The 20,235-nt window shown below is 39.2% G+C and overlaps 1 protein-coding gene across 5 annotated transcripts in view; it reads right to left on the bottom strand.

Moving 5' to 3' along the window:
- The window catches only part of Map7d2 (MAP7 domain containing 2), a 79,242-nt gene that overhangs the window by 30,370 nt on the left and 28,637 nt on the right, over positions 1 to 20,235 (bottom strand). For 3 of the 5 annotated variants that reach the window (XM_021188008.1, XM_029534415.1, XM_029534414.1), the window contains exons 3-6: positions 19,044 to 19,207; positions 3,798 to 3,903; positions 2,928 to 3,026; positions 1,057 to 1,167 (exon numbers count right to left, since the gene is read on the bottom strand). In XM_021188008.1, coding sequence (XP_021043667.1) covers positions 1,057 to 1,167; positions 2,928 to 3,026; positions 3,798 to 3,903; positions 19,044 to 19,207 — 480 coding nt within the window. The remainder of the gene's footprint in view (positions 1 to 1,056; positions 1,168 to 2,927; positions 3,027 to 3,797; positions 3,904 to 19,043; positions 19,208 to 20,235) is intronic. The other 2 variants (XM_021188009.1, XM_029534416.1) reach the window with 1 other exon arrangement.

Raw genomic sequence — 20,235 nt, 5'->3', positions numbered from 1 at the left:
TACATCACGCCTCTGGGATGTAGGGATAAAATCAACGCCAGTGAGTAACAAACAATCAGGAAATAGCCTACCAGCATTGTCCAAGTCACAAACCTCTTCTTGCTCACCCCTTGGTGATGACCTGACAACCTCAAACGTCTTCTAATACCTGACTTTCCTTCATCTGTGCTTTAGGGTATTCACGTTACACAAAAAGAGACCGACCTTTCTTTCTTTCTTTCTTTCTTTCTTTCTTTCTTTCTTTCTTTCTTTCTTTCTTTCTTTCTCTCTCTCTCTCTCTCTCTCTCTCTCTCTCTCTCTCTCTCTCTCTCTCTCTCTCTCTCTCTCTCTCTCTCTCTCTCTCTCTCTCCCCTCTTACAAAAGCAAGAGGAATTTTATTTAATCCAGCATGCTGGTGTCACCCTGCACAAAGGGAGAGAATGACCGAGACCTCTCTTTCTTAACCTATGTATAGTAAAAGGCAAAACTTCAGGGCTCCAGTGACTCTTCCAAGCCTTCATTAGAACACAGATGCTATTAAGTCTACTTAGGTTCTGAAAATAGTGGATGTCCCTCTATATACTGTCTCTCAAAACAGAATACTGCCTTAAAAGGTCATTCGTGTTTTACCTTTTTAAAAAAGCATCCACTTCTTTCTGTATTTTTGTTTTCATTTATAAATAGGCAGGCCTACAAACCATGAATGACTTCACAGTCCTATTTTTTTTTCTCTTATCAAGTCTTCTAGAAAACTCTGACTAATCAATTCTCTTCTAGCTAATCAATTATATCACTGACCTAGCAGGTTCTTTAAACAAAACAAAACAAAACTCCTCTATGCTCTGTGAAATAGGTTCTGGCAAATTAGAATACTATCAATCCCTATTAATTAATAATGACCTTTCTTTATGGAACAAAGTGGTAACTTTCCAAAGTCCTGTAAGCCAAACCCCTAGAGGTTAGGACAGTGGTAAGATTTACAGAAGGCTTGAAAGGAGACTTTCACAAAGGGCAATGTTAAGACGCTCACACCAGAAAGAAGCAAACTGGAGAGACAAGGTCTACCCATTCACTTGCCTCGGTCTGGGGAATAAGATATTGCCACGGTGGATGAAGACAGGTGTTTACTCATAGGAGACTCCGTCTGCTTTGGCAAATTCATGGTTGATGTTGAAAGTTTGTCACATGCTGCAGAGAAATGCATTAAAGACATTGGTTTTCTATCACTGTCGCCTGTGAAATCATCTCTCAAAGTGTCCTTCCTGTCCTCATCCACACACATTCAGTGGCACTCCACTGCAGCACAGCATACTGCTTTCATTATCTTAATCTGGAAATGTTCAGGCTACAGCAGTCACCTGTTTGCAATTTCTTCACTGTGCTCTTCTCTTTAAATGTTCAAACTCATTCTAATACTCAGCCGAAAACATGCTAATCCTATCTGGTATTTTCTTATGTCCAGAGACTTTTAAACATATCCACATCAAACAAAAACAAAACTAACCTAGACCCAGGGACAACAGTTCTTAGAAATATCTAGCACCTTGACTAAAGCTATATGTGCCGAAACAGAACATTTCCTGGAGGTTATTTGAGGCTCAGGTTGGAAAAAGAATGTAACTTGTAATGCAGTTTGTGTTTAAAGTAGCACTAACTTAGCAGTGTTAGATTTTCTTCCTATTTTTAAGAGAAGGCATCAAAATGGCTCCTCTGTAAATGTTTTAACAGTATAGAAAGAATTTAAACATCTGACCCTAGATTTGGTGTTCTTATGTTTTCTGTCATTGTTTTAGATTGGCTTCTAAATTAAATCATTACAACCAGAAGAAAAGCACTGGCCTGTGAATCTGTGTTAGAACCTGAGGCAAAAGTAAGACTACACATGCATTCCTATCAAGGAAGCTATCAGCTAATAGTTTCAAATTTTAACTCATGCGTTCAAATGAGAGAATTCCTCATATCTGACAATTTCTGCTGACCAAGTGGTTTAATTTTTACAAATTCAGCATTAAAATATTATCTCACCTTGCTATTTTTGGCATTCATATAGGTGGTATGTCTGAGTCACTCACCTCACCTTGTTACTAGCTTTACTATGGGGAAGACCAAGTCTCAACCTATAAAGCAAAATCCGTGCTACTTAGCACTACCGATAAGGATATTCTGTGTCAAAGGAATACGAGAAACCAAAGATATTTATTCTTACTATTAAAATATCTCTCTATATTGCTCATAAGTATCACATCCCTTCTATATCTCATTTTCAGTTTACCAGTCAAATATACAGCATTTCTAAAGCCATTATTAAATGAAAACAGAGTTTGCTAGTTCTATTCTTAATCTAGACCATAGAAATTTTTCATGTTTATATTTTTCATGTGTTGTATTTTTAGACAGAGAGACAGAATGTCTAGCACAAAGCCAAATTGTCTGACTATGTAGACTCTCCATGTTAGTACTGATGAATTCCCTACCACTGCTTCTCAAACACTTCTCCAGAAATTCATTACATTAACCAAGCCCAAGTATTCTATTCAGAATCTGATTTCTGTGTGATTTCTGTTTTTTTTTTTACCAGAAGTAAAAAAAAAAAAAAGTACTTTGCTACTTAAAAAGTAAAACAAGATGACTAATGAGACTCTAAATGCACAAAAGTCAAATATTGATGAGATTTCTTTAAAGGCAGAAGTTAGTGAGCTGAGGATGAAATGTCTCCAGGACACTAAGATATAAGGCATGCAGCTCTGCGATGACAAAGGAACAAAAAACATATGGGCATGTCGTTCATAGCTCTAGGGGGAAAAGTCATGACAAGTCAGATCAAGAATTCAATTGTGAAAGTGATTTCACTTTTGAGTGACTTCACAATTGAGACAGACACAGTGATGGAGGAGGGTGATCAGAACAGTTATCACAGAACACTATGGCATGGTGATGCTCGTGTATACCGTTGGTGGACTCGGCAGCAGCTGTAGTGGTCCCTGTGTCCGAAGGGGGGGTGCTGGCTGCTAAAGTTAGAGGAAGGGGTGGGGTATTTTCTGATTCACCTACACAGAAAAAAACCAGAGCAAAGAGAGGTAAAAGGAAAAGTTCCAATTTGTGGCTGCATTTTAGTTTTTAATAAAGAGATTAGAAAAGTAACAAATGAATTATTGCCTTTTCAAAAGAAAAAAATGTATTCATTGCCAAATGGTTAAAAATCACAAGATGGCAAAGTCAAGAGTCAGTAATTTACAATCTGCTCTCAGAAAGAGAGTATACAACTCCTGCATAATAGAATACTGAGATTATTGAAACAAACTATGACATTGAAAAGAGGGGAAAGTCATCCTGATAGTAGTAATAATCCATAAGTTAGGTCTTTGAAGATTTAAAGACGATTATGAATTAGATAGTAAAGTAAGTTAAGTTCCTTTAAAATAAAATCAGAGCAACAAACGGGAAAAAAAAGGAAACCGCCCAGCCCTTCTTAGAGAGTAACTGCTGCTTTTCCAGGCACATGTAGTGCTGTGACTGTGCCTTCTGCCATTTCTCTCTCCTAAAATGAGACTGTTTTTGGACCTGTGTGCTCAGCTACCAGGCTCTATATTTTCTCTGCTTTTCTTTCACTCTTCTCTAAAGTCCAGTATTCGTGCTTCTAGTACCTGATAGCAAAAAGAATGACAGCTCTCCTCTCTGAGAAATGCATGCACATACAGGAAGCATGGCAGTTTAAGCCTCTTAAAAGCTGTGTACAGGATCTTCCAATCCTGCAGACATCCAGTCACTCCCCAGATCCCCTACAGGGCCCTGCAATGCAGAGATAGCATTAGACTCACCATCACGTCCGCCAGGCCCTGGTGATCCTGCCCATGAACACTTCTTCTTCAGCTCTAGCTGCTGTGTACGCTCCAGGGACCGGCGCATCATTGCTTCCAGGCGCTCCTGCCAAATTTACAAAAGGTGTAGAACTTTAGCAGAAACAGTATGAACCATTCAGCTGCACTGCACTGCCGCTGTCTTAGTACTCCAGAAGAGGCACCAAAAGGGGCTTTCTGTGCTCAGCATCCCAAACCCAGGCACTTGTGCTCTCTTCACCACACCAATACCTTTGTGCTGGGGTGGAGAGTAAACAATACAGCTAGGCTAGTGCTGGCTTTCCAACCACAGACTGTGAACACTGTGTCCTGTCCTGTCTGTCCCCTCCCCTCTCTTCCCTGGGGAGAAACTGTTGCTATGCCAGCTCCACTTGCTCATGAATAATTCTCAATAAGCATTAACTCTTTCAAGCCCGTCTGAAGTCTGGTTAAGAAATTTGATCATGGTACCAAAAATAGCCTTTCTAATTGAAAGCATAACCTATTCCCCATTTGAGGAAATTTAAAGTATAATTTGAAAATTTTCAGCCTTGTATATAACTTTTAAGGACAGCATTTGATTTTTAAACCTATTTTGTAATGCCCCACTTTCATCTTTGGACTCCGTTTCAACATTATAATAATTTTCTGTTCATATTACGCTTAAGAAAATATTGCATAGTCCAAGATTTGACAATGGTACAGAGACTTCTGGCTACAAAATAAAACACCCATGCCTGCCACAGTTAGGTGTATGTGTGTAGGTGGCAGGGACTAAGTAATTTTTAATTAGAAAATAAAATCAGTCACCGGGCTTCTCTCCTAAAGGAGGATTTATCAAATTTCCATATTAACCAAACTGTTAAAGTTGTCCTTGACAGTGAACTGAAGATGTCCTAATTCTGCACCTTCACTACCTCAATGACAATGCAAAATACTAGTTCTATTCCTTGCCTCTACTGGGGAAGCCTAAGGTAAGAGTGGTCATTACAGCCGGGCGTGGTGGCGCACGCCTTTAATCCCAGCACTCGGGAGGCGGAGGCAGGTGGATTTCTGAGTTCGAGGCCAGCCTGGTCTACAGAGTGAGTTCCAGGACAGCCAGGGCTAAACAGAGAAACCCTGTCTCAAAAAACCAAAAAAAAAAGAGTGGTCATTACATTGCAGTAGTCTGGGAGTAGACTAACCCTATTGAACTCCAAAATATGTAGCTAGAATTTTTGATGGCTTATAAAAATAGGCAAAAAAAATAATTTAGGACAGCAAGTACTGAGAAATCATGATTTAAGCATTTGTGTTCTAGTTTGAGGTCAAGCACTTTGCAGTCATGAGTGTACATTTCTTGAATGTCCTTTCCTGATGACCTTGAACCATTAAGTTCTGATGACTAGCACTGGTGGTCTTCCAGATAAACATTGGAACTAGGAGGGAATAGAAATTTACAACACTGGATGAGTGAAATATGGTCACACGAGACTTACACTAAATAGTATTTTGATTACATGAATTTAAACAAAAACTCCTTAACTAGCAGCCTGATTTGTTTTAAACACTTTACCCTAGAATAAATTCAATTCAGGATGAGTTCTGGTAGATTTTCTATATGTCAAAAAGACCAGAAGGACCTCTTAAGATAGTTACTGATATATTAAGGGGACACAGAATAAAGACTACTGAAAGCAGCCTTATTACTGAGCAGTTATAATTCTGAGGAGGCAGAATTATAAAGAACTGCTTGTTCTCTTAAAGCCAGACATACCCCTGGCAAACTTAGGAAGAAAAAAGAACAACTTCAGAAAAATCTATTCATTGCTAACCACCCTCAATTTCCCAAGCGGCTCTGGATTACAAAAGCGGGGCCTTGTTCCTTTAGACTCTGAGTAGACTTGTGATCCACTTTTTAGACCTCTGAATATTTTACATTTCTGTCCTTCAATTTCCTCACCTATAAAATGAAGATACTATTATTTATGTCACCACGTCATATAAGGTTAATTACTAGATCTAGTACCTGAGAGAGTTAGCTCTTTTACCAGTGATAAATGAATCTGAATTTGAAGGAAGATTTAAAAAACAGCTCAGAACAGTGGCTTTCAAACTTTATTGTGGATGCATCAGAAGCACCCCCCCCCATAGGATTTAGGATTTCTCAGTAATCTGGGGTAGTGCATTCTTATATTTATTTCTGGCAGTACTGGGGATTAGAACTCAAGGCCTTGCACATGCTAAGCAAGAACTAAACTATACCTAACCCATGAACTTACATTTTTAACTAGTTTTCAGGTGCTGCTGCTAGTAGGAGCACAGAACCATTGTTGACTTACAGAAGAAAAGTTGAGTGTGAGAAAGCAAGGGAAAGAAAGTGTAGTTATACTAGGAAAACAGTATTCATAAATCCTGGAAGTGTATAGTGCCTACTAAGCTGTGGTTCTCCCGTGTATCACTGGTGACCAACAGAGGTTGGGAAATGGCAAGGCAAATTCTTGTTCCTTCAGTACCTGTGTGGACTTAGAAGAAGGAAAACAAGGAGGAAGGTAATCTTACCCCCTGATCCCTTTAGTTCTGACTAACTCTACATCTAACTAGTTGACTAGACAAATCTGGAGAACTGTGACCAACAGTGACCATTGAGCTAGCCAAGCTGGATTAAAAATCCAGTAGAGCATTGGGGAAACTTGGCTAGTCACACGTAGAAGAATGAAATTAGACCCTAGCTTTCACTCTGCACAAAAAATTAAAAATGAATCAAAGATCACAACTTAAGACCCCAAACTTAAACTTATAGAGGAAAGCCTAATGAAACTACTTCAAGATTTAGGAGTAGGCAAAAATTTTCCAAAAAGAACTCCGGTGGCTCACTAAATAATCTCAAGAAACTATAAATTATATCTTATTAAACTGAAAACTTCTTTCACAGCAAAGGAAAAAATTATCAGTGAAGAGACAGCCTACAGAATGGAAGAGAACTTTCACAAACTGTACATCTGACAGGGTACTAGTAGCAAGAATATATACAGAACTATTAAAATCAAACATTCCATCACCCCAATTTATCCAATTAATAGGCAAATGCATTAAACAGATAATTATCAAAAATAGAAATGGTAAATAAGTAATTGTAATATGTTGAATATCCTTAGCTACTAGAGAAATGTCAATTAAATCTTCATTATAATTCTACCTCACCATAGGAGGATTGGCTATGACAATGAATCCTGGCAAGGTTGTTGGGCAAAGGACGCCCACTTTCATAGTTACTGGAAATGAAAATGAGTGCAGCAACTATGGAAGTTAGAATGGATATTTCTCAAAAAAGTAAATAAATAAAATGACATCAACCATATGAATGACCCAGTTGTATCACTAGTGCACACATACCTGAAGGACTATTCTGTTACCATAAAATAGGCATACTTGCATATCCATGTTTACAGCTGCTGTACTTACAATGGCCAAGATATGGAACCACCCTAGATTCCTATTAATAGATGAATAGATCAAGAAAATGTGGCAATTGGGAGAAGGAAAGGACCTAGAGTGAGAAACTGTCATAATCTATCTGCAGAGATGACTCAGTGTTTTAGAGTATACATTGCTCTTGAAGATCTAGGCTTAGCTCTCAGTACCCACGTCAGGTGGCACACAACTGTCTGTAACTCCAGTTAGAGAAGAATCTGAAGCCCTCTTTTGGCCTCCATAGGTCAGAATCATGTACTACTCCCCACATACACATAAATCAAAATCAAACTCTTCTTGTAAAAGTGCCATATGGAACCCAATAATTTGTATACCAACTTAAAAAATTAAATAAATTAGTTAAAAGGCAAATGATTAAAAAAGAAATTGTGGTATTTATATACAATGGAGTTTTAAAAGATTTATTTTATGTGTATGAGTGTTTTTCCTGAAGGAATATAAGTGTACTATGTGTGTGTGTGTGTGTGTGTGTGTGTGTGTGGTGCCTATGGGGGCCAGAAGAGTGAGCCAGATCCTATAAAACTAGTTACAGATGGCTGTTAAGCACCATATGGGTGCTGGGAATCTAATGAGTTCTCTGAAAGAGCAATAAGTGCCCTTAAACACAAAGCAATCTCTCCAGCTCCGACGATGGAGTTTTATCTAGCCATAATGAAGAATGAAATTATGTCATTTGCTAGAACTAAAGATCATGATAAGCAAAATAAGCCAGACTCAGACATATATCATGTTCTTTCTCATACATGGAAACTAGATTTAAGTATAAATTCATAATATTTCATAAATATATGTGACATAAAAGCAAAGGGGGGCTGATACAAAATATCACACTTTTCTTTTTTTTTTCTTTTTTTAAAGACTTATTTATCTTATTTATATAAGTACACTGTAGTTGTCTTCTGACACACACCAGAAGAGGGCATCAGATCACATTACAGATGGTTGTGAGCCACCTTATGGTTGCTGGGAATTGAACTCAGGGCCTCTGGAAGAGCAGTCAGTGCTCTTAACCTCTGAGCCATCTCTCCAGCCCCACAGAATCTTTCTTAGGAAAGACAAATTTGTGGAAGTTTTTAAAGGAAGTATGAGAGAGAGAGAGAGAGAGAGAGAGAGAGAGAGAGAGAGAGAGAGAGAGAGAGTGAGTTGTGTCCCCCCTGTATGAGAGAATGTGTTTGAAGGTGAACATGCATATGCATTTAGGGGAACAGAAGTCCACACAACACCAGATGCCTTCTCGTTCATCTTTCCATAAACAAACAAACAAACAAACAAACAAAAAAGCTGGGATTAAAGGCATGTGCTAGACTTATTGTTATTTTTAAGGTTTATTTTATTTTTAATTATGTGTATTTCTACATGAGTGCAGTTCCCTGAGGATGCTAAAAGAGGGATGTGAAATCTCCTGGAGCTAGAATTACAGTTGGGAACTGCCCAACTTGGGAGTAGGGAATTGAATTCGTTTCTTCTGAGAGAGCAAGACTTGCTCTTAATCCTTGATCCATCTCCAGACCTATCAACTACTTCTCAGCCCTGGTATTACTCCAAGGTACCCAGCTTTTTGGGTGGTGGGGAAACAGAGTCTCATGATGTAGCCCTGGTTGCCCTGGAACTCTTTCTCCACAATTTTCTTTCAGATGAGGAATCTGCATTAAACTATACATACATACATACATACATACATACATACATACATACATACATATATACATGTAACATGAAGATAGAAAAGGGACTGTTTGGGGGAAGGAGGAGTAGGAAAAGGTAGTGGGGCAGGAAATATTGCCAAGATACATACATACATGCATATATATATATGCAAATGTGAAAATGAAATCCATTATGTTCTATTTTAACTAAAACTAGAATTAGTATAGATAGATAGATAGATAGATAGATAGATAGATAGATAGATAGATAGATAGATAGATCAGGAAAAATCCTCTAGTACAGAATGATCCAGACACTGTTGTCTGGTGATCAGAGGAGGAAGGAAGAGAGGGAGGGGAGGGAGAGGAAGAGGAAAAGGGAGAATAGAGGAAGAGAAAGGAAGAGGCAAGAGGGAGGAAGGAAGGGAAGACAGGAGGGAAAGAGAGGGAGGGAGAGGGGGGCAGGCAGAGAGAACAAGCTATACCTTTTCTACTGCTTCTACTGTACATGTTCAAGGATGGAACTCAAGCCCACAGTGGTCCACAACAGGGCTCTTCACAAGAGGTCTCCTCTGTACAAAAGATTTCTATATATAGCCAGGTAGTTAGCCAAGGCCCTCTAAGAATAGCCAGTCTTTAGCTTAGTCAAGATGTTGTTTGGGGGCTGGTGAGATGGCTCAGCGGTTAAGAGCACCGACTGCTCTTCCAAAGGTCCTGAGTTCAAATCCCAGCAACCACATGGTGGCTCACAAGCATCCATAACTTGTTCTAGCACTTAAATTCTGAAGGTATGTGGCATCTTGGATGCTATAGGAAGTCACTGGAAAGTGACTTCTATTAAGAATATTAGTTTGTAGCTGGGCGTAGTGGCGCACACCTTTAATATCAGCACTTAGGAGGCAGAGGCAGGCAGATTTCTGAGTTTGAGGCCAGCCTGGTCTACCAAGTGAGTTCCAGGACAGCCAAGGCTACACAGAGAAACCCTGTCTCAAAAAAAAAGAATATTAGTTTGTTTAAGGACAGGGCCTCAAGTGGATACTGGACATGGGCTCCCTCCATAAGAAAACTGCTGCCACTGCTATAATCCTGCCAATTCTTATGACCTTTAAGAGTCAAGGTATTGGTTTTGCCTGATAGAAAAAATGTTATTCCAGATGATCTGGCATTGATGTAGCTAAATTATTAGTAGTTTTGTTTCAGGATGTTTTTTTTTTATTTGGCTCTGGCCATTTTTAAACACCTAGTGTGATACTATGGGATACTAAGACTACCCACTTCTGTGATGGGAAACATACGTTTAGGAAGAACAACATTATGGACATCATTGGAATATGAAGGAGGTAAGGGATACAAGGGAAAAGTGGAGCTTACAGACCTCTTATGATCTTCAAAATATCAGACCCAGAAAGGTAAGAATCCTGCAACCCTTTCCAGTATGCTAGAGAAACAAAGTGGCTTATATCAGATGAATAATCTTTTCATTGTAGTGTTTTCTTGATTGACAAGAGACAGAACATGACTGAAAGGTCTTAAATTTGGTACTGAGAAAAAAATCTAAAATGATTCTATAGACATGTGTTGTTGAGCATTCAACAAGCCCTCATTGAGCTCTTCAAGAACCACACAGTTGATCACAGAAGGCTTCCTTTGGAGAACTTCCATAGTGTAAAGCAATCCCACTTCTGCAAAGATCACTCATGAAAACATTTAAGTCTTTGCATCAGCAGTATACTAACCTGATGGGGCTAACTGGTTACCCTATGTGTGGAAAGTCCTTAAGCTACACCTGGTCTCCTGGGACCCTGAAGGTGGGAACAGGTGACAAAGACAAGCTTCTCCTTCCTTGGGTTGCTACATAACCTTAGAAAACACAGCTCTCTACATAAACCTAACCTGCCCAAACTGTGCCATGTTGTTCCTAGAAAAAATAGAAAAGCATTTTCAGGTTGTTCTCATGCTGACCAGTGGTCAGAGCATATAATCAATTATATTAAGGATAAAAGAAAGCACAGAATCATAAAATATGCAGACTTTAAACTACTACAGATTAGGCTGTATCAGAACTAACCACCTAACATAATATCCCTTCATCAACAAGGAGTATGAGACTGACTACATTAAGTGCTTCCAATACTAATGTTCTATAAAGAAAAATTATGCACAGAAATTGCCTCCAAAGTGGACCCTTGTGACATTGCAGGATATGCTGAAGTAAGAGAAGCATCTAATGTGACACTGCAGAGTGTTCTTTCCTGGAAGTAGTTACTGGCTTTTTCCTGAATCAGCAGAATGTCAAGAATTAAAATGTGAGTGCAAGGGAGAAAGGGGACAAACTCTAAGTCATCAGGGAAGGGAGGATGGGAAGAAAATAGGCAAGTCCAGTGACTCATGAAAAACATACAAGCTAAGAATGGATAAATCTATCTTAAATTACTCAAACACCTTCTCGTGCACTGGCTTCCCCTTCCAAAATTGAGGATTGAACCTAGGGATACACATGTGTTAGGGAACTGCTCTATCATTAATATATACTCTCAGCCTTCTTGTAAAACTATTTACTTTGAGATACAGTCTCAGTAAATTGCTCAGGTTATCCTTAAACTTGTCCTGTAGCCAAAGCATCTCCTGAACCTTTAATCTTTCTGTCTTAAACTCTTAATTAGCTAGGGTTACAGACCTGTACCACCAGACCCATGTGAATCTTGTTTTGTTTTCATTTTAGGATTTTTATCCTGAATTTTTTTATTGATACATGGTCTAATATAGCCTAGGTTAGTCTCAAACTGTCTATGAAATCAAGGATAAACTTGAACTTCTGAACCTTCTGCCTCTATTTCGATGTGACTATTTTTTTTTAAAGATTTATTTATTTATTATATGTAAGTACACTGTAGCTGTCTTCAGACACTCCAGAAGAGGGAGTCAGATCTTGTTAAGGATGGTTGTGAGCCACCATGTGGTTGCTGGGATTTGAACTCTGCACCTTTGTAAGAGCAGTCGGGTGCTCTTATCCGCTGAGCCATCTCACCAGCCCGACTATTTTTTTTTTTTTTAAATAGTGCATAGACTGTTCCATGTATTCTGGCACTCTATCTTGGCTTTGCCCCGACCAAAGTCAACTAAAGCAACTGAAGAGAGTCTCACATTTCTAATAAGTATTTTGTACTAGGTGATTGCTGGGCACTTTTACAAGTCATCTTCTTCAGTCCCAGCACCTTTGGTTCTAAGGAAACAGATGGAAGGGGGTTGCTCTACCTACCAGTTGCTTAGTGATAGGAATGAGGTATATAAACTGAGAGCAGGAGAAGCCAAGGCAATCAGACTGAAGCTAGCAATGGTGAACCACAAATAATAGTTTTGCTTAGTCACCTATCTGCTAACAAAAACAAATTAATCACCAAAGGTGCCACTTTACAGGTAAAGGTGTATCTCATAATGTTTGGTTCACTCTATGGTCAATGTGCACTATGTCCTCTTTAAAACTAAAAAAGAGAAAGTGGACTCTGGCTCTGGAATCTTTATAGCTCCCTCTGCTCCTCTAAATCTAATCCTCCAGTTTTATCCTCAGCTGGGCAGCAGAACACCTGCTTCCTTTCTCCCTGGCCCCATCTCCAATGGATCACACAGATTTTTCCCTCCTAACCTCCCTCCCACTACTCATTGTTTTTTATCTCAGTCACCAACTCCAGAAGACACTCTCTGGGAAGCCACAAAGAGAATCTCACCAGATAAACACACAGAAGCAACACAAAGAATCAATAAAATTTTTAAAAAGTTAAGCTTTCTGAAAAAAATTAGCAATACTGACAAACTCTTATCCAAATTAACTAAAAGGCAGAGAGAATTTTTTTAAAAAAATTTTTAAATTAGAAATGAAATAGGGGCCGGGTGGTAGTGGCACACTCCTTTAATCCCACCACTTGGGAGGCAGAGGCAGGTGATTTCTGAGTTCGAGGACAGCCAGGGCTATACAGAGAAACCCTGTCTGGAAAAAAAAAAAAACAAAAAGAAAAAAGAAATAGGGAACATAACTCCACACAACAGGCACTAAGTAAATCTAGAGAATCATTAGGGGCATACTTTAAAAACCCTGAATGCCACCAAACTGGAAAATCTAAAAACAAAACAAAACAAAAAAGGTAATTTTCTCCATACATACCAGTTACCAACATTAAATTAAGCAATTTAAATGAACTATAAGCCATAGTGAAATAGAAGCACTCATCAAAAGTCTCCCAACCCCCAAGTGCCTAGGGCCAGATGTTTTAGCATATAAACCTACCAGATTGTCAAAAAAAAAAGAGTTATTGCCAATACTCTTCAAATTATTCCACAAAATAAAAACCGAAGGAATATTGCCTAATTTGTTTTATGAGGGTAACTGTTACCCTGATACCCAAATCACATAAAGACCCAACTAAGAAAGAGAATTACAGACCAGTTTCCTTTATAAAGCTAGATGCAATTTTACTCAATCGAATACTTGCAAAATGAATCAAAAAGATCATCTACCATGATCAAGTAGTCTTCATCCCAGAGATGCAGGGATGGTTCAATATACAGAAATCTATAAATGTAATTAATCTACCATATAAACAAACTATAAGACAAAACCCACATAATCATCTCATTAGATGCAGAAAAGGCTTTGGACAATGTTTAACTTCCCTTCAAGATAAATGTTCTATAGAGATTATGGATATAAAGGCATAGCATAATGAAAACAGTTTACAAGAAGTTTATAGCCAACATCAATTTAAATGGAGAGAAACTCAAAGAAATTCCCCTAAAATCAGGAATAAGACAAGGTTGTCCACTTTCTCCATACCTATTAAATATAGTATATAAAATCTTAGCTAGAGCAATAAGACAGCTGGAGGACATTAGGAAAGTAAGAATTAGAAAGGAAGAAGTCAAAGTATCTTTATTTCCAAATGATGTAACAGTATATATTAATAAACCTAAAAATACCTCCAGGTAATTCAGCAAAGTAGCTGGAAAAAAAAATTAACGTAAAAAGTATCCCTCCTACAAACAAATGACAGAAAAATCAGGGAAACAAAAACTTTCACAATAACCACAAATCATTAAAATATCTTGGGATAACTCTAAGCAAGTGAAAGACTTGTATAATAAAAACTTCAACTCACTGAAAAAAGAAACTGAAGAAGGTATCAGAAGATGGAAATATTTCCCATACCTATGCATCAGTAAGATTACATAGTAAAAATAGCCATCCTACAAAAAAAATCAATCTAGTGATTCATTGCAATCCCCATCAAAATTCTAACACAATCCTTCACAGATCTTGAAAGGACACATTTTAGCTTTACATGGAAACACACAAAAAAACAGAACAGCTAAAACAATCCCAAATAATAAAAGAACTGTGGGAGAAGTCACCATCCCTGACTTCAAATTATACAACAGAGCTATAGTAATAAAAAAAAAAAGCATAGTACTGACACAAAAATAGACAGGTTGATCAATGGAATTAAACTGAAGACCCAGATATAAATCCACACACCCCCAGACACCTGATTTTTTATAATGACTCCAGAAACCCACAGTGGTACTGGTCAAAATGGATATCTGCATGTAGAAGAATGTAAATAGACTGGTACTTATCACCCTGTACAAAATTCTAGTCCAAGTGGATCCAAGACCTCAACAACAACAACAACAACAACAACAACAACAACAACAGATACACTGAACCTGATAAAAGAGAAAGTGGCTAATAACCTTTAACACATTGGTATGGGAGACAACTTTCTGAACAAAACACTGATAGCTCAGGCACTAAGATCAACAATTAATAAATAGGACTCCATGAAACTGAAAAGCTTCTGTACAGCAAAGACTCTGTCATTCAGACAAAGCAGCAGCTTATACAATGCTAAAATATTTTTACCAATTACAGATCCAATAGAGAGCTCACATCCATATAGAAAGAACTCAAAAAACAAACAAACTAGGTATCAAAAAACAACTAAACCAATTAAAAATGGGATGCAGATCTAAACAGTATTCTCAACAGAAGAATCTCAAATGGCTGAGAAATATTTAAAGAACTGTTCAATGTCCTTAATGAGCAAGGAACTGCAAATCAAAACTACTTTGAGATTCTGTCTTTTGCCTATCAGAACAGCTAAGATCAATAACACAAATGATAGCTCATGCTGGTGAGGATGTGTAGCAAAGGGAACAATCATCCATTGCTGGTGGACTATATAGACATTATGAAAATCAATATGGCAGTTCTTCAGAGAGTTGGGAATTGATCTTCCTAAAGTAAAGATCTGGCTAAAGCACTCTTGGGCATATACCCAAAGAACACTTTATCCTACCACAAGGACACTTGCTCAACCATGTTCATTGGTGATCTATTCATAATAGCCAGAAACTACAACAACTTAGATGTCTGCCTTAGGGTTTCCATTGCTGTAAAGAACACCATGACCAAGGCAACTCTTATAAAGAACAACATTTAATTGCAGCTGGCTGACAGGTTTAGAGATTCAATCCATTATCATCAAGGCAGCTTCTAGGCAGCTTCTAGGCAGGCATGGCATAGGAAAAGCTGAGAGTTCTACATCTTGTTCCGAAGACAAACAGGAGAAGACTGGCTCCCATGTGGTTAAGAGGAGGGTCCCATTGCCCACTCCCAGTTGCACACTTCCTCCAATAAGGTCACACATACTCCAACAAGGCCACACCTAATAGTGTCACTCCCTGGGCCAAACGTATTCACACCACCACAATGTCCCTGAAGAAGGATGGATAAAGAAAATGTGGTACATTTACACAATGGAGTATTACTTAGCGATTAAGAATTATGAAATTCACAGGTAAATGGATACAACTAGAAAGTAATCAACGATGGGAGCTGGGGAGATGGTTTAGCAGTTAAGAGCACGTATTATTCTTCCAGGTCCTGAGTTCAATTCCCAGCAACCACGTGATGGATCACAACCATCTGTTATGGGATCCCATGCACACTTCTGGTGTGTCTGAAGACAGCTACAATGTACTCATATACATAAAATAAATAAATCTTTAGAAACACAGAGGTTAGATATAGAGTAAGTGACTAGGGGATAAAGATAGATCTCATTAGTACTGTGGAATAGAACAGATAGTTACGGAAAGATGATGGGTTAGTTGGAATGGGGGGATCAAATAGGGGGAGGGGAAGATGGGGAGAGATAGCTTAAACTAATACAATAGAAGCTTCCATGTGTGTGTGTGTGTGTGTGTGTGTGTGTGTGTGTATACGCGCGTGTGTGCGTGCGCATGTGAATGAAGGCCTTTTAAATAAAATAACTAAATAATGGATAAGACAGAGTACTGACTGGCCATCTCTTATCACTAAATAAACTTCCAATACTGGCATTATGTTATATTTTATCTAGCTGTTGGCCAAAGAGGTCGCATGGGAATCCTGAAGCAACTCAAGTTGTTGCCAAGATTATAGGTTGCTCTCTACAAACTGACAGCAAGGTCTCATTGCTGAAAACAACACCTACATAAAACACTTAACATGGAGAAGTCAAGCTAGTACCTAAATAGAGTCATTCCCCACTCCCCTGCTGCAAGTTCTTGGTACAGTAAGGTATGCTACCAGAAGAGAAACATAAACACCAAGTCAGCCACAAACCTTTTGTTCTAAAATGGGTGTTCTGCCTGCAAAATATGTTAGGGCAATGGTGGTGGCACAGAGCTTGTGGGAGTTACCAACCAATATCTGATTTGACTTAAGGCCTACTCTACAAGATGGAACCTATACATGACACTCCTTAGGTGACCAAGAACCTGAGACTAGATAATCTAGGGATTTAGGAGAAAACCAAATAATACTGCTCAAAAGAACAAAACAAAAAATGTAGCAAAACCATTGCTCTTGGTGACACTCTGCTCTATTCATAGATTAGTTTCCCACTCATCAGAGATGCTTCCTCTAGCAGACAGGAAGAAACAGTAACCCACAGGCAGACAGTAGTGAGAGTGAGATACCTTGAAACACTCAGCCCTGAATGAGATGCCTCGATTAAACCCTCTCCCCTTCTGAGCTTAGGGAACCCCATGGAAGGGGAAGCAGAAAGTGTGAGAGGCAGAGAGGATGGAGGACTACACCAAGAAAACAAGGCCCTCTAAACCAACATGATCAAAACTCATATGAACTCACCGAGACTGGAACAGCATGGACAGGCCCTGCAAGTCTACACTAGGTCCTCTGACCATATCATGTGGCTTTCAGTTGACTGTTTTATACGGAATTCCTGAGTGTGTGAATGAGTGGATCTCTGATTTTTTAAAAAAGTTTTCTTGGAATCTTTTCCTTCTGTTTGCTTGTCTTGTCTAAATCTTATTGTTAATTTTTGTTTTATCTTATGTTATTTTATTATGAAAACAAAAGTAAATATATAGTAGTAAGCATTCAGAGACTTTAAAAATACCAAATTTATATAAAACTCTCGGTATTCTATAGTGTTGGAAATTGACAAACTGCTATATTGTTCATACTAAAAGATGTGTCATTATACCTTATGAATAAAAGGTCATCACCTGATACAAGAGTACGATTACATCCTTAAAATATACTTGTTAAGAAAATCTATAATTCAAATACGCTTCCTAAATATACTCCCAGAGCTTAGTAATAACAGACTCCATGCAGATAATTGCATTACATTTCTTTTTTTGCTTTTTGTTTTTTGTTTTTTTTCTTTGTTTTTTTTGAGACAGGGCTTCTCTATATAGCCCTGGCTGTCCTGGAACTCACTTTGTAGACCAGGTAACTGGAAAGGATGATTAAAGCAAGTAGCTACATTAAAATTTAAATATACTAGCATCTTTGTATTCAAACAGAACTTTCTAGCAGTAAATAACAGGATCATCTTATTATATGCTTTGGCCTTGGTCTGTTCCAGAAGCATGGAACTCCTCCTGGCATAATACTTAGTTTTCTATCACCCAAAATCCAAGCCACAAGCCTGCCGTGTCTCTTAATTTCATCAGAAAAGGTTGTACTTGAAAGAAGTCTTGGAAACCACCAAATCCAACTGCTCACAGCAGAGACAAGCAATTCAGAGCCAAGAGAAGGTGAGCATTTTGCCCTGGGTTGTACAACAAACTGGAATCAAATGGCAAAATCTCTTTGCTCCTCTGCAAGTGCTACTTCCTCAAACTCCTTGTATTATAGTGCCAAAAGAAGGTATACTATGTCACCAGCACAAGATTCGGAGGCAGGTCTTTCTCACAGCTGACACTTGAGTAGTACACCAGATGCCCTCAACACGTTGGCCCTATGTGAATTACTGAGCTAGCTGGGGTGGAAGGCTCCCTGTGGGAAATTGCAGGCTGGTCTCCAGTTGAGCTGAGGTCTGAACCCCAGTGGCGATAATTCACCTTCATGACATGGTAGGCGTTCCCTCACGGTCCTGGAACTCTGGCCCCTGCCTAAGTTACCACGTCCCACATCCCCCACAAGATAAGCATGGTCAGTAGTCACATAGAGAATGGCCCAAACTTTTGACCTTCAGGCTAAACTCCTCCTCAGTTACCTAGCAACAGTGAAGACCATAAAAAGGGCTGTTCAGCCCCACCTTGCCCTCTTACTTCTTACTCTCTTACTTGTCTCCCTCTTACCCCTCACCCTCCTCCTCTCTTCTCTCTGTCTTCTCCTCTCCTCTTCCTTACTCTCTCTTTCTCTCTAGCCTTTCCCTCCCTCTCTTTCTACCTTCTCTCTTTCCCTCTGCCTTTCAATAATAAAGCTCTTAAACCATAGAGAGTCTCTGCTCCATCAAGATCGGCTGTTCACTCTGGTCAGTGTTGGGAACCTCTTCCCTCATCCCTCTCCTATAACCCTGGTGGCTTTAGCAAAGTAGCTCCGGGGTCCCCAGGTAGGGCTGCCCCTGGCCACCCCCTGAAGAGTGGGATAGAGGAATGCCCACCCAGGGATAAGTGGAAGGTAGTTAGCAGCCCTCCCACACCTGACTGACCAGAAAATAGGTAAAACTCTGGCGGGGTGTGGGCCTCTTCCCTTTCCCCATTTCCCCTGACCGCCCCCTTTTTTAGTTCCTACAGCTCCTAATACCTTACTTACCTCTTCTTCCCGGAGCTTCTGCTTCCTCTTCTCTTCCACTGCTGCCCTCTTCTGATCCTCCCGCTGGCGCTGCTCCTCAAGTTTTCTCCATCGCTCCTCAATTTGTTTCTCATACTGAAGCTTGGCTCTCTTCTGTTTCTCTAAGATCTGTTGTTCCCGAGCAGCTGAGAAATAGAAGCAGAGTGTCATTCCAACTGCTCCTCATGCAAGTTGGATTAAGACCAAGAACACAGAAACAATAATCCGATGAAATCCCAGGACGCAGTGATTGAGATTGGGTGTTCTGTTTTCTCTGCCATTCGTTAAGTGGTGTGGGGCATGTTAATAATTATGTAATTGCTGTCTTGGCTTCCTTCTCAGTTATACAGTAGCAGTAATAATGTAGTGAAGAAAATTATGCAATGCATGTAAAACACAAAAAGTACTTCCACACATAGGTATTATGACAATTGTTGCTATAATTAAGCCTAACTTGTATACAATAGGTAAATCATAGAGTGGCTAGCATGATGATAGTTTAAGGGTGTATTCAATCAAAATCGTGTTAAATGAGCATGCACAGTGATCCGAGCAAGGCAATAAGATTTACAAAGTCTTGTCTTTGCATCAAGCCACTTACTAAGAAGTCTTTACCTCTACCTAGCCAGGCTAAGGAAAGGTTCTCTGGGGGTCGTAGTGCCTGACCTGCCCAGAAGGCCAAACAAGAATCCAACAGCTTCTTATTCATCTCAGTTCAATGAGGGAAATTATCATCTACCTAATTCACAGATCTCCATGGTGGTATCTATAACTAACAAGAGGTTAAAAAATAAAAGCCTTTCTCACTGGGCATACTGCTGTAATGCAGAAAATGAGTGCCCATTTTCTCATTTCTCTTGAGGATGGCCCTTCTAGATCTCAAAGGAGAAGGTGAGTGCACATAGCAGATACCTAAGGACATTGAGTCTTCCTCAGACTGAGGAAGCAACTGTTTTGTTTTATTTATTTGCATGGGTGTTTTGTCTGCATGTGTGTATGTGTACCATGTATGTGCAATGCCTAAGGACACCAGAAGAGGGCACTGGATTATCTGGGACTAGAGTTACAGACAGTTGTGAGCTGATATGTGTGCTCTGGGAATCGAATCTCTGTTCTCTAACGGCAGTTACTATTTCCTCCTCCTCCTCCTCCTCCTCCTCCTCCTCCTCCTCCT

Source organism: Mus pahari, chromosome X (assembly GCF_900095145.1).
Source record: "Mus pahari chromosome X, PAHARI_EIJ_v1.1, whole genome shotgun sequence".
NCBI classification, from domain to species: domain Eukaryota; kingdom Metazoa; phylum Chordata; class Mammalia; order Rodentia; family Muridae; genus Mus; species Mus pahari.
Note: the sequence above shows the minus strand (reverse complement) of the source record. Positions and strands in the feature narration are given on the sequence as shown.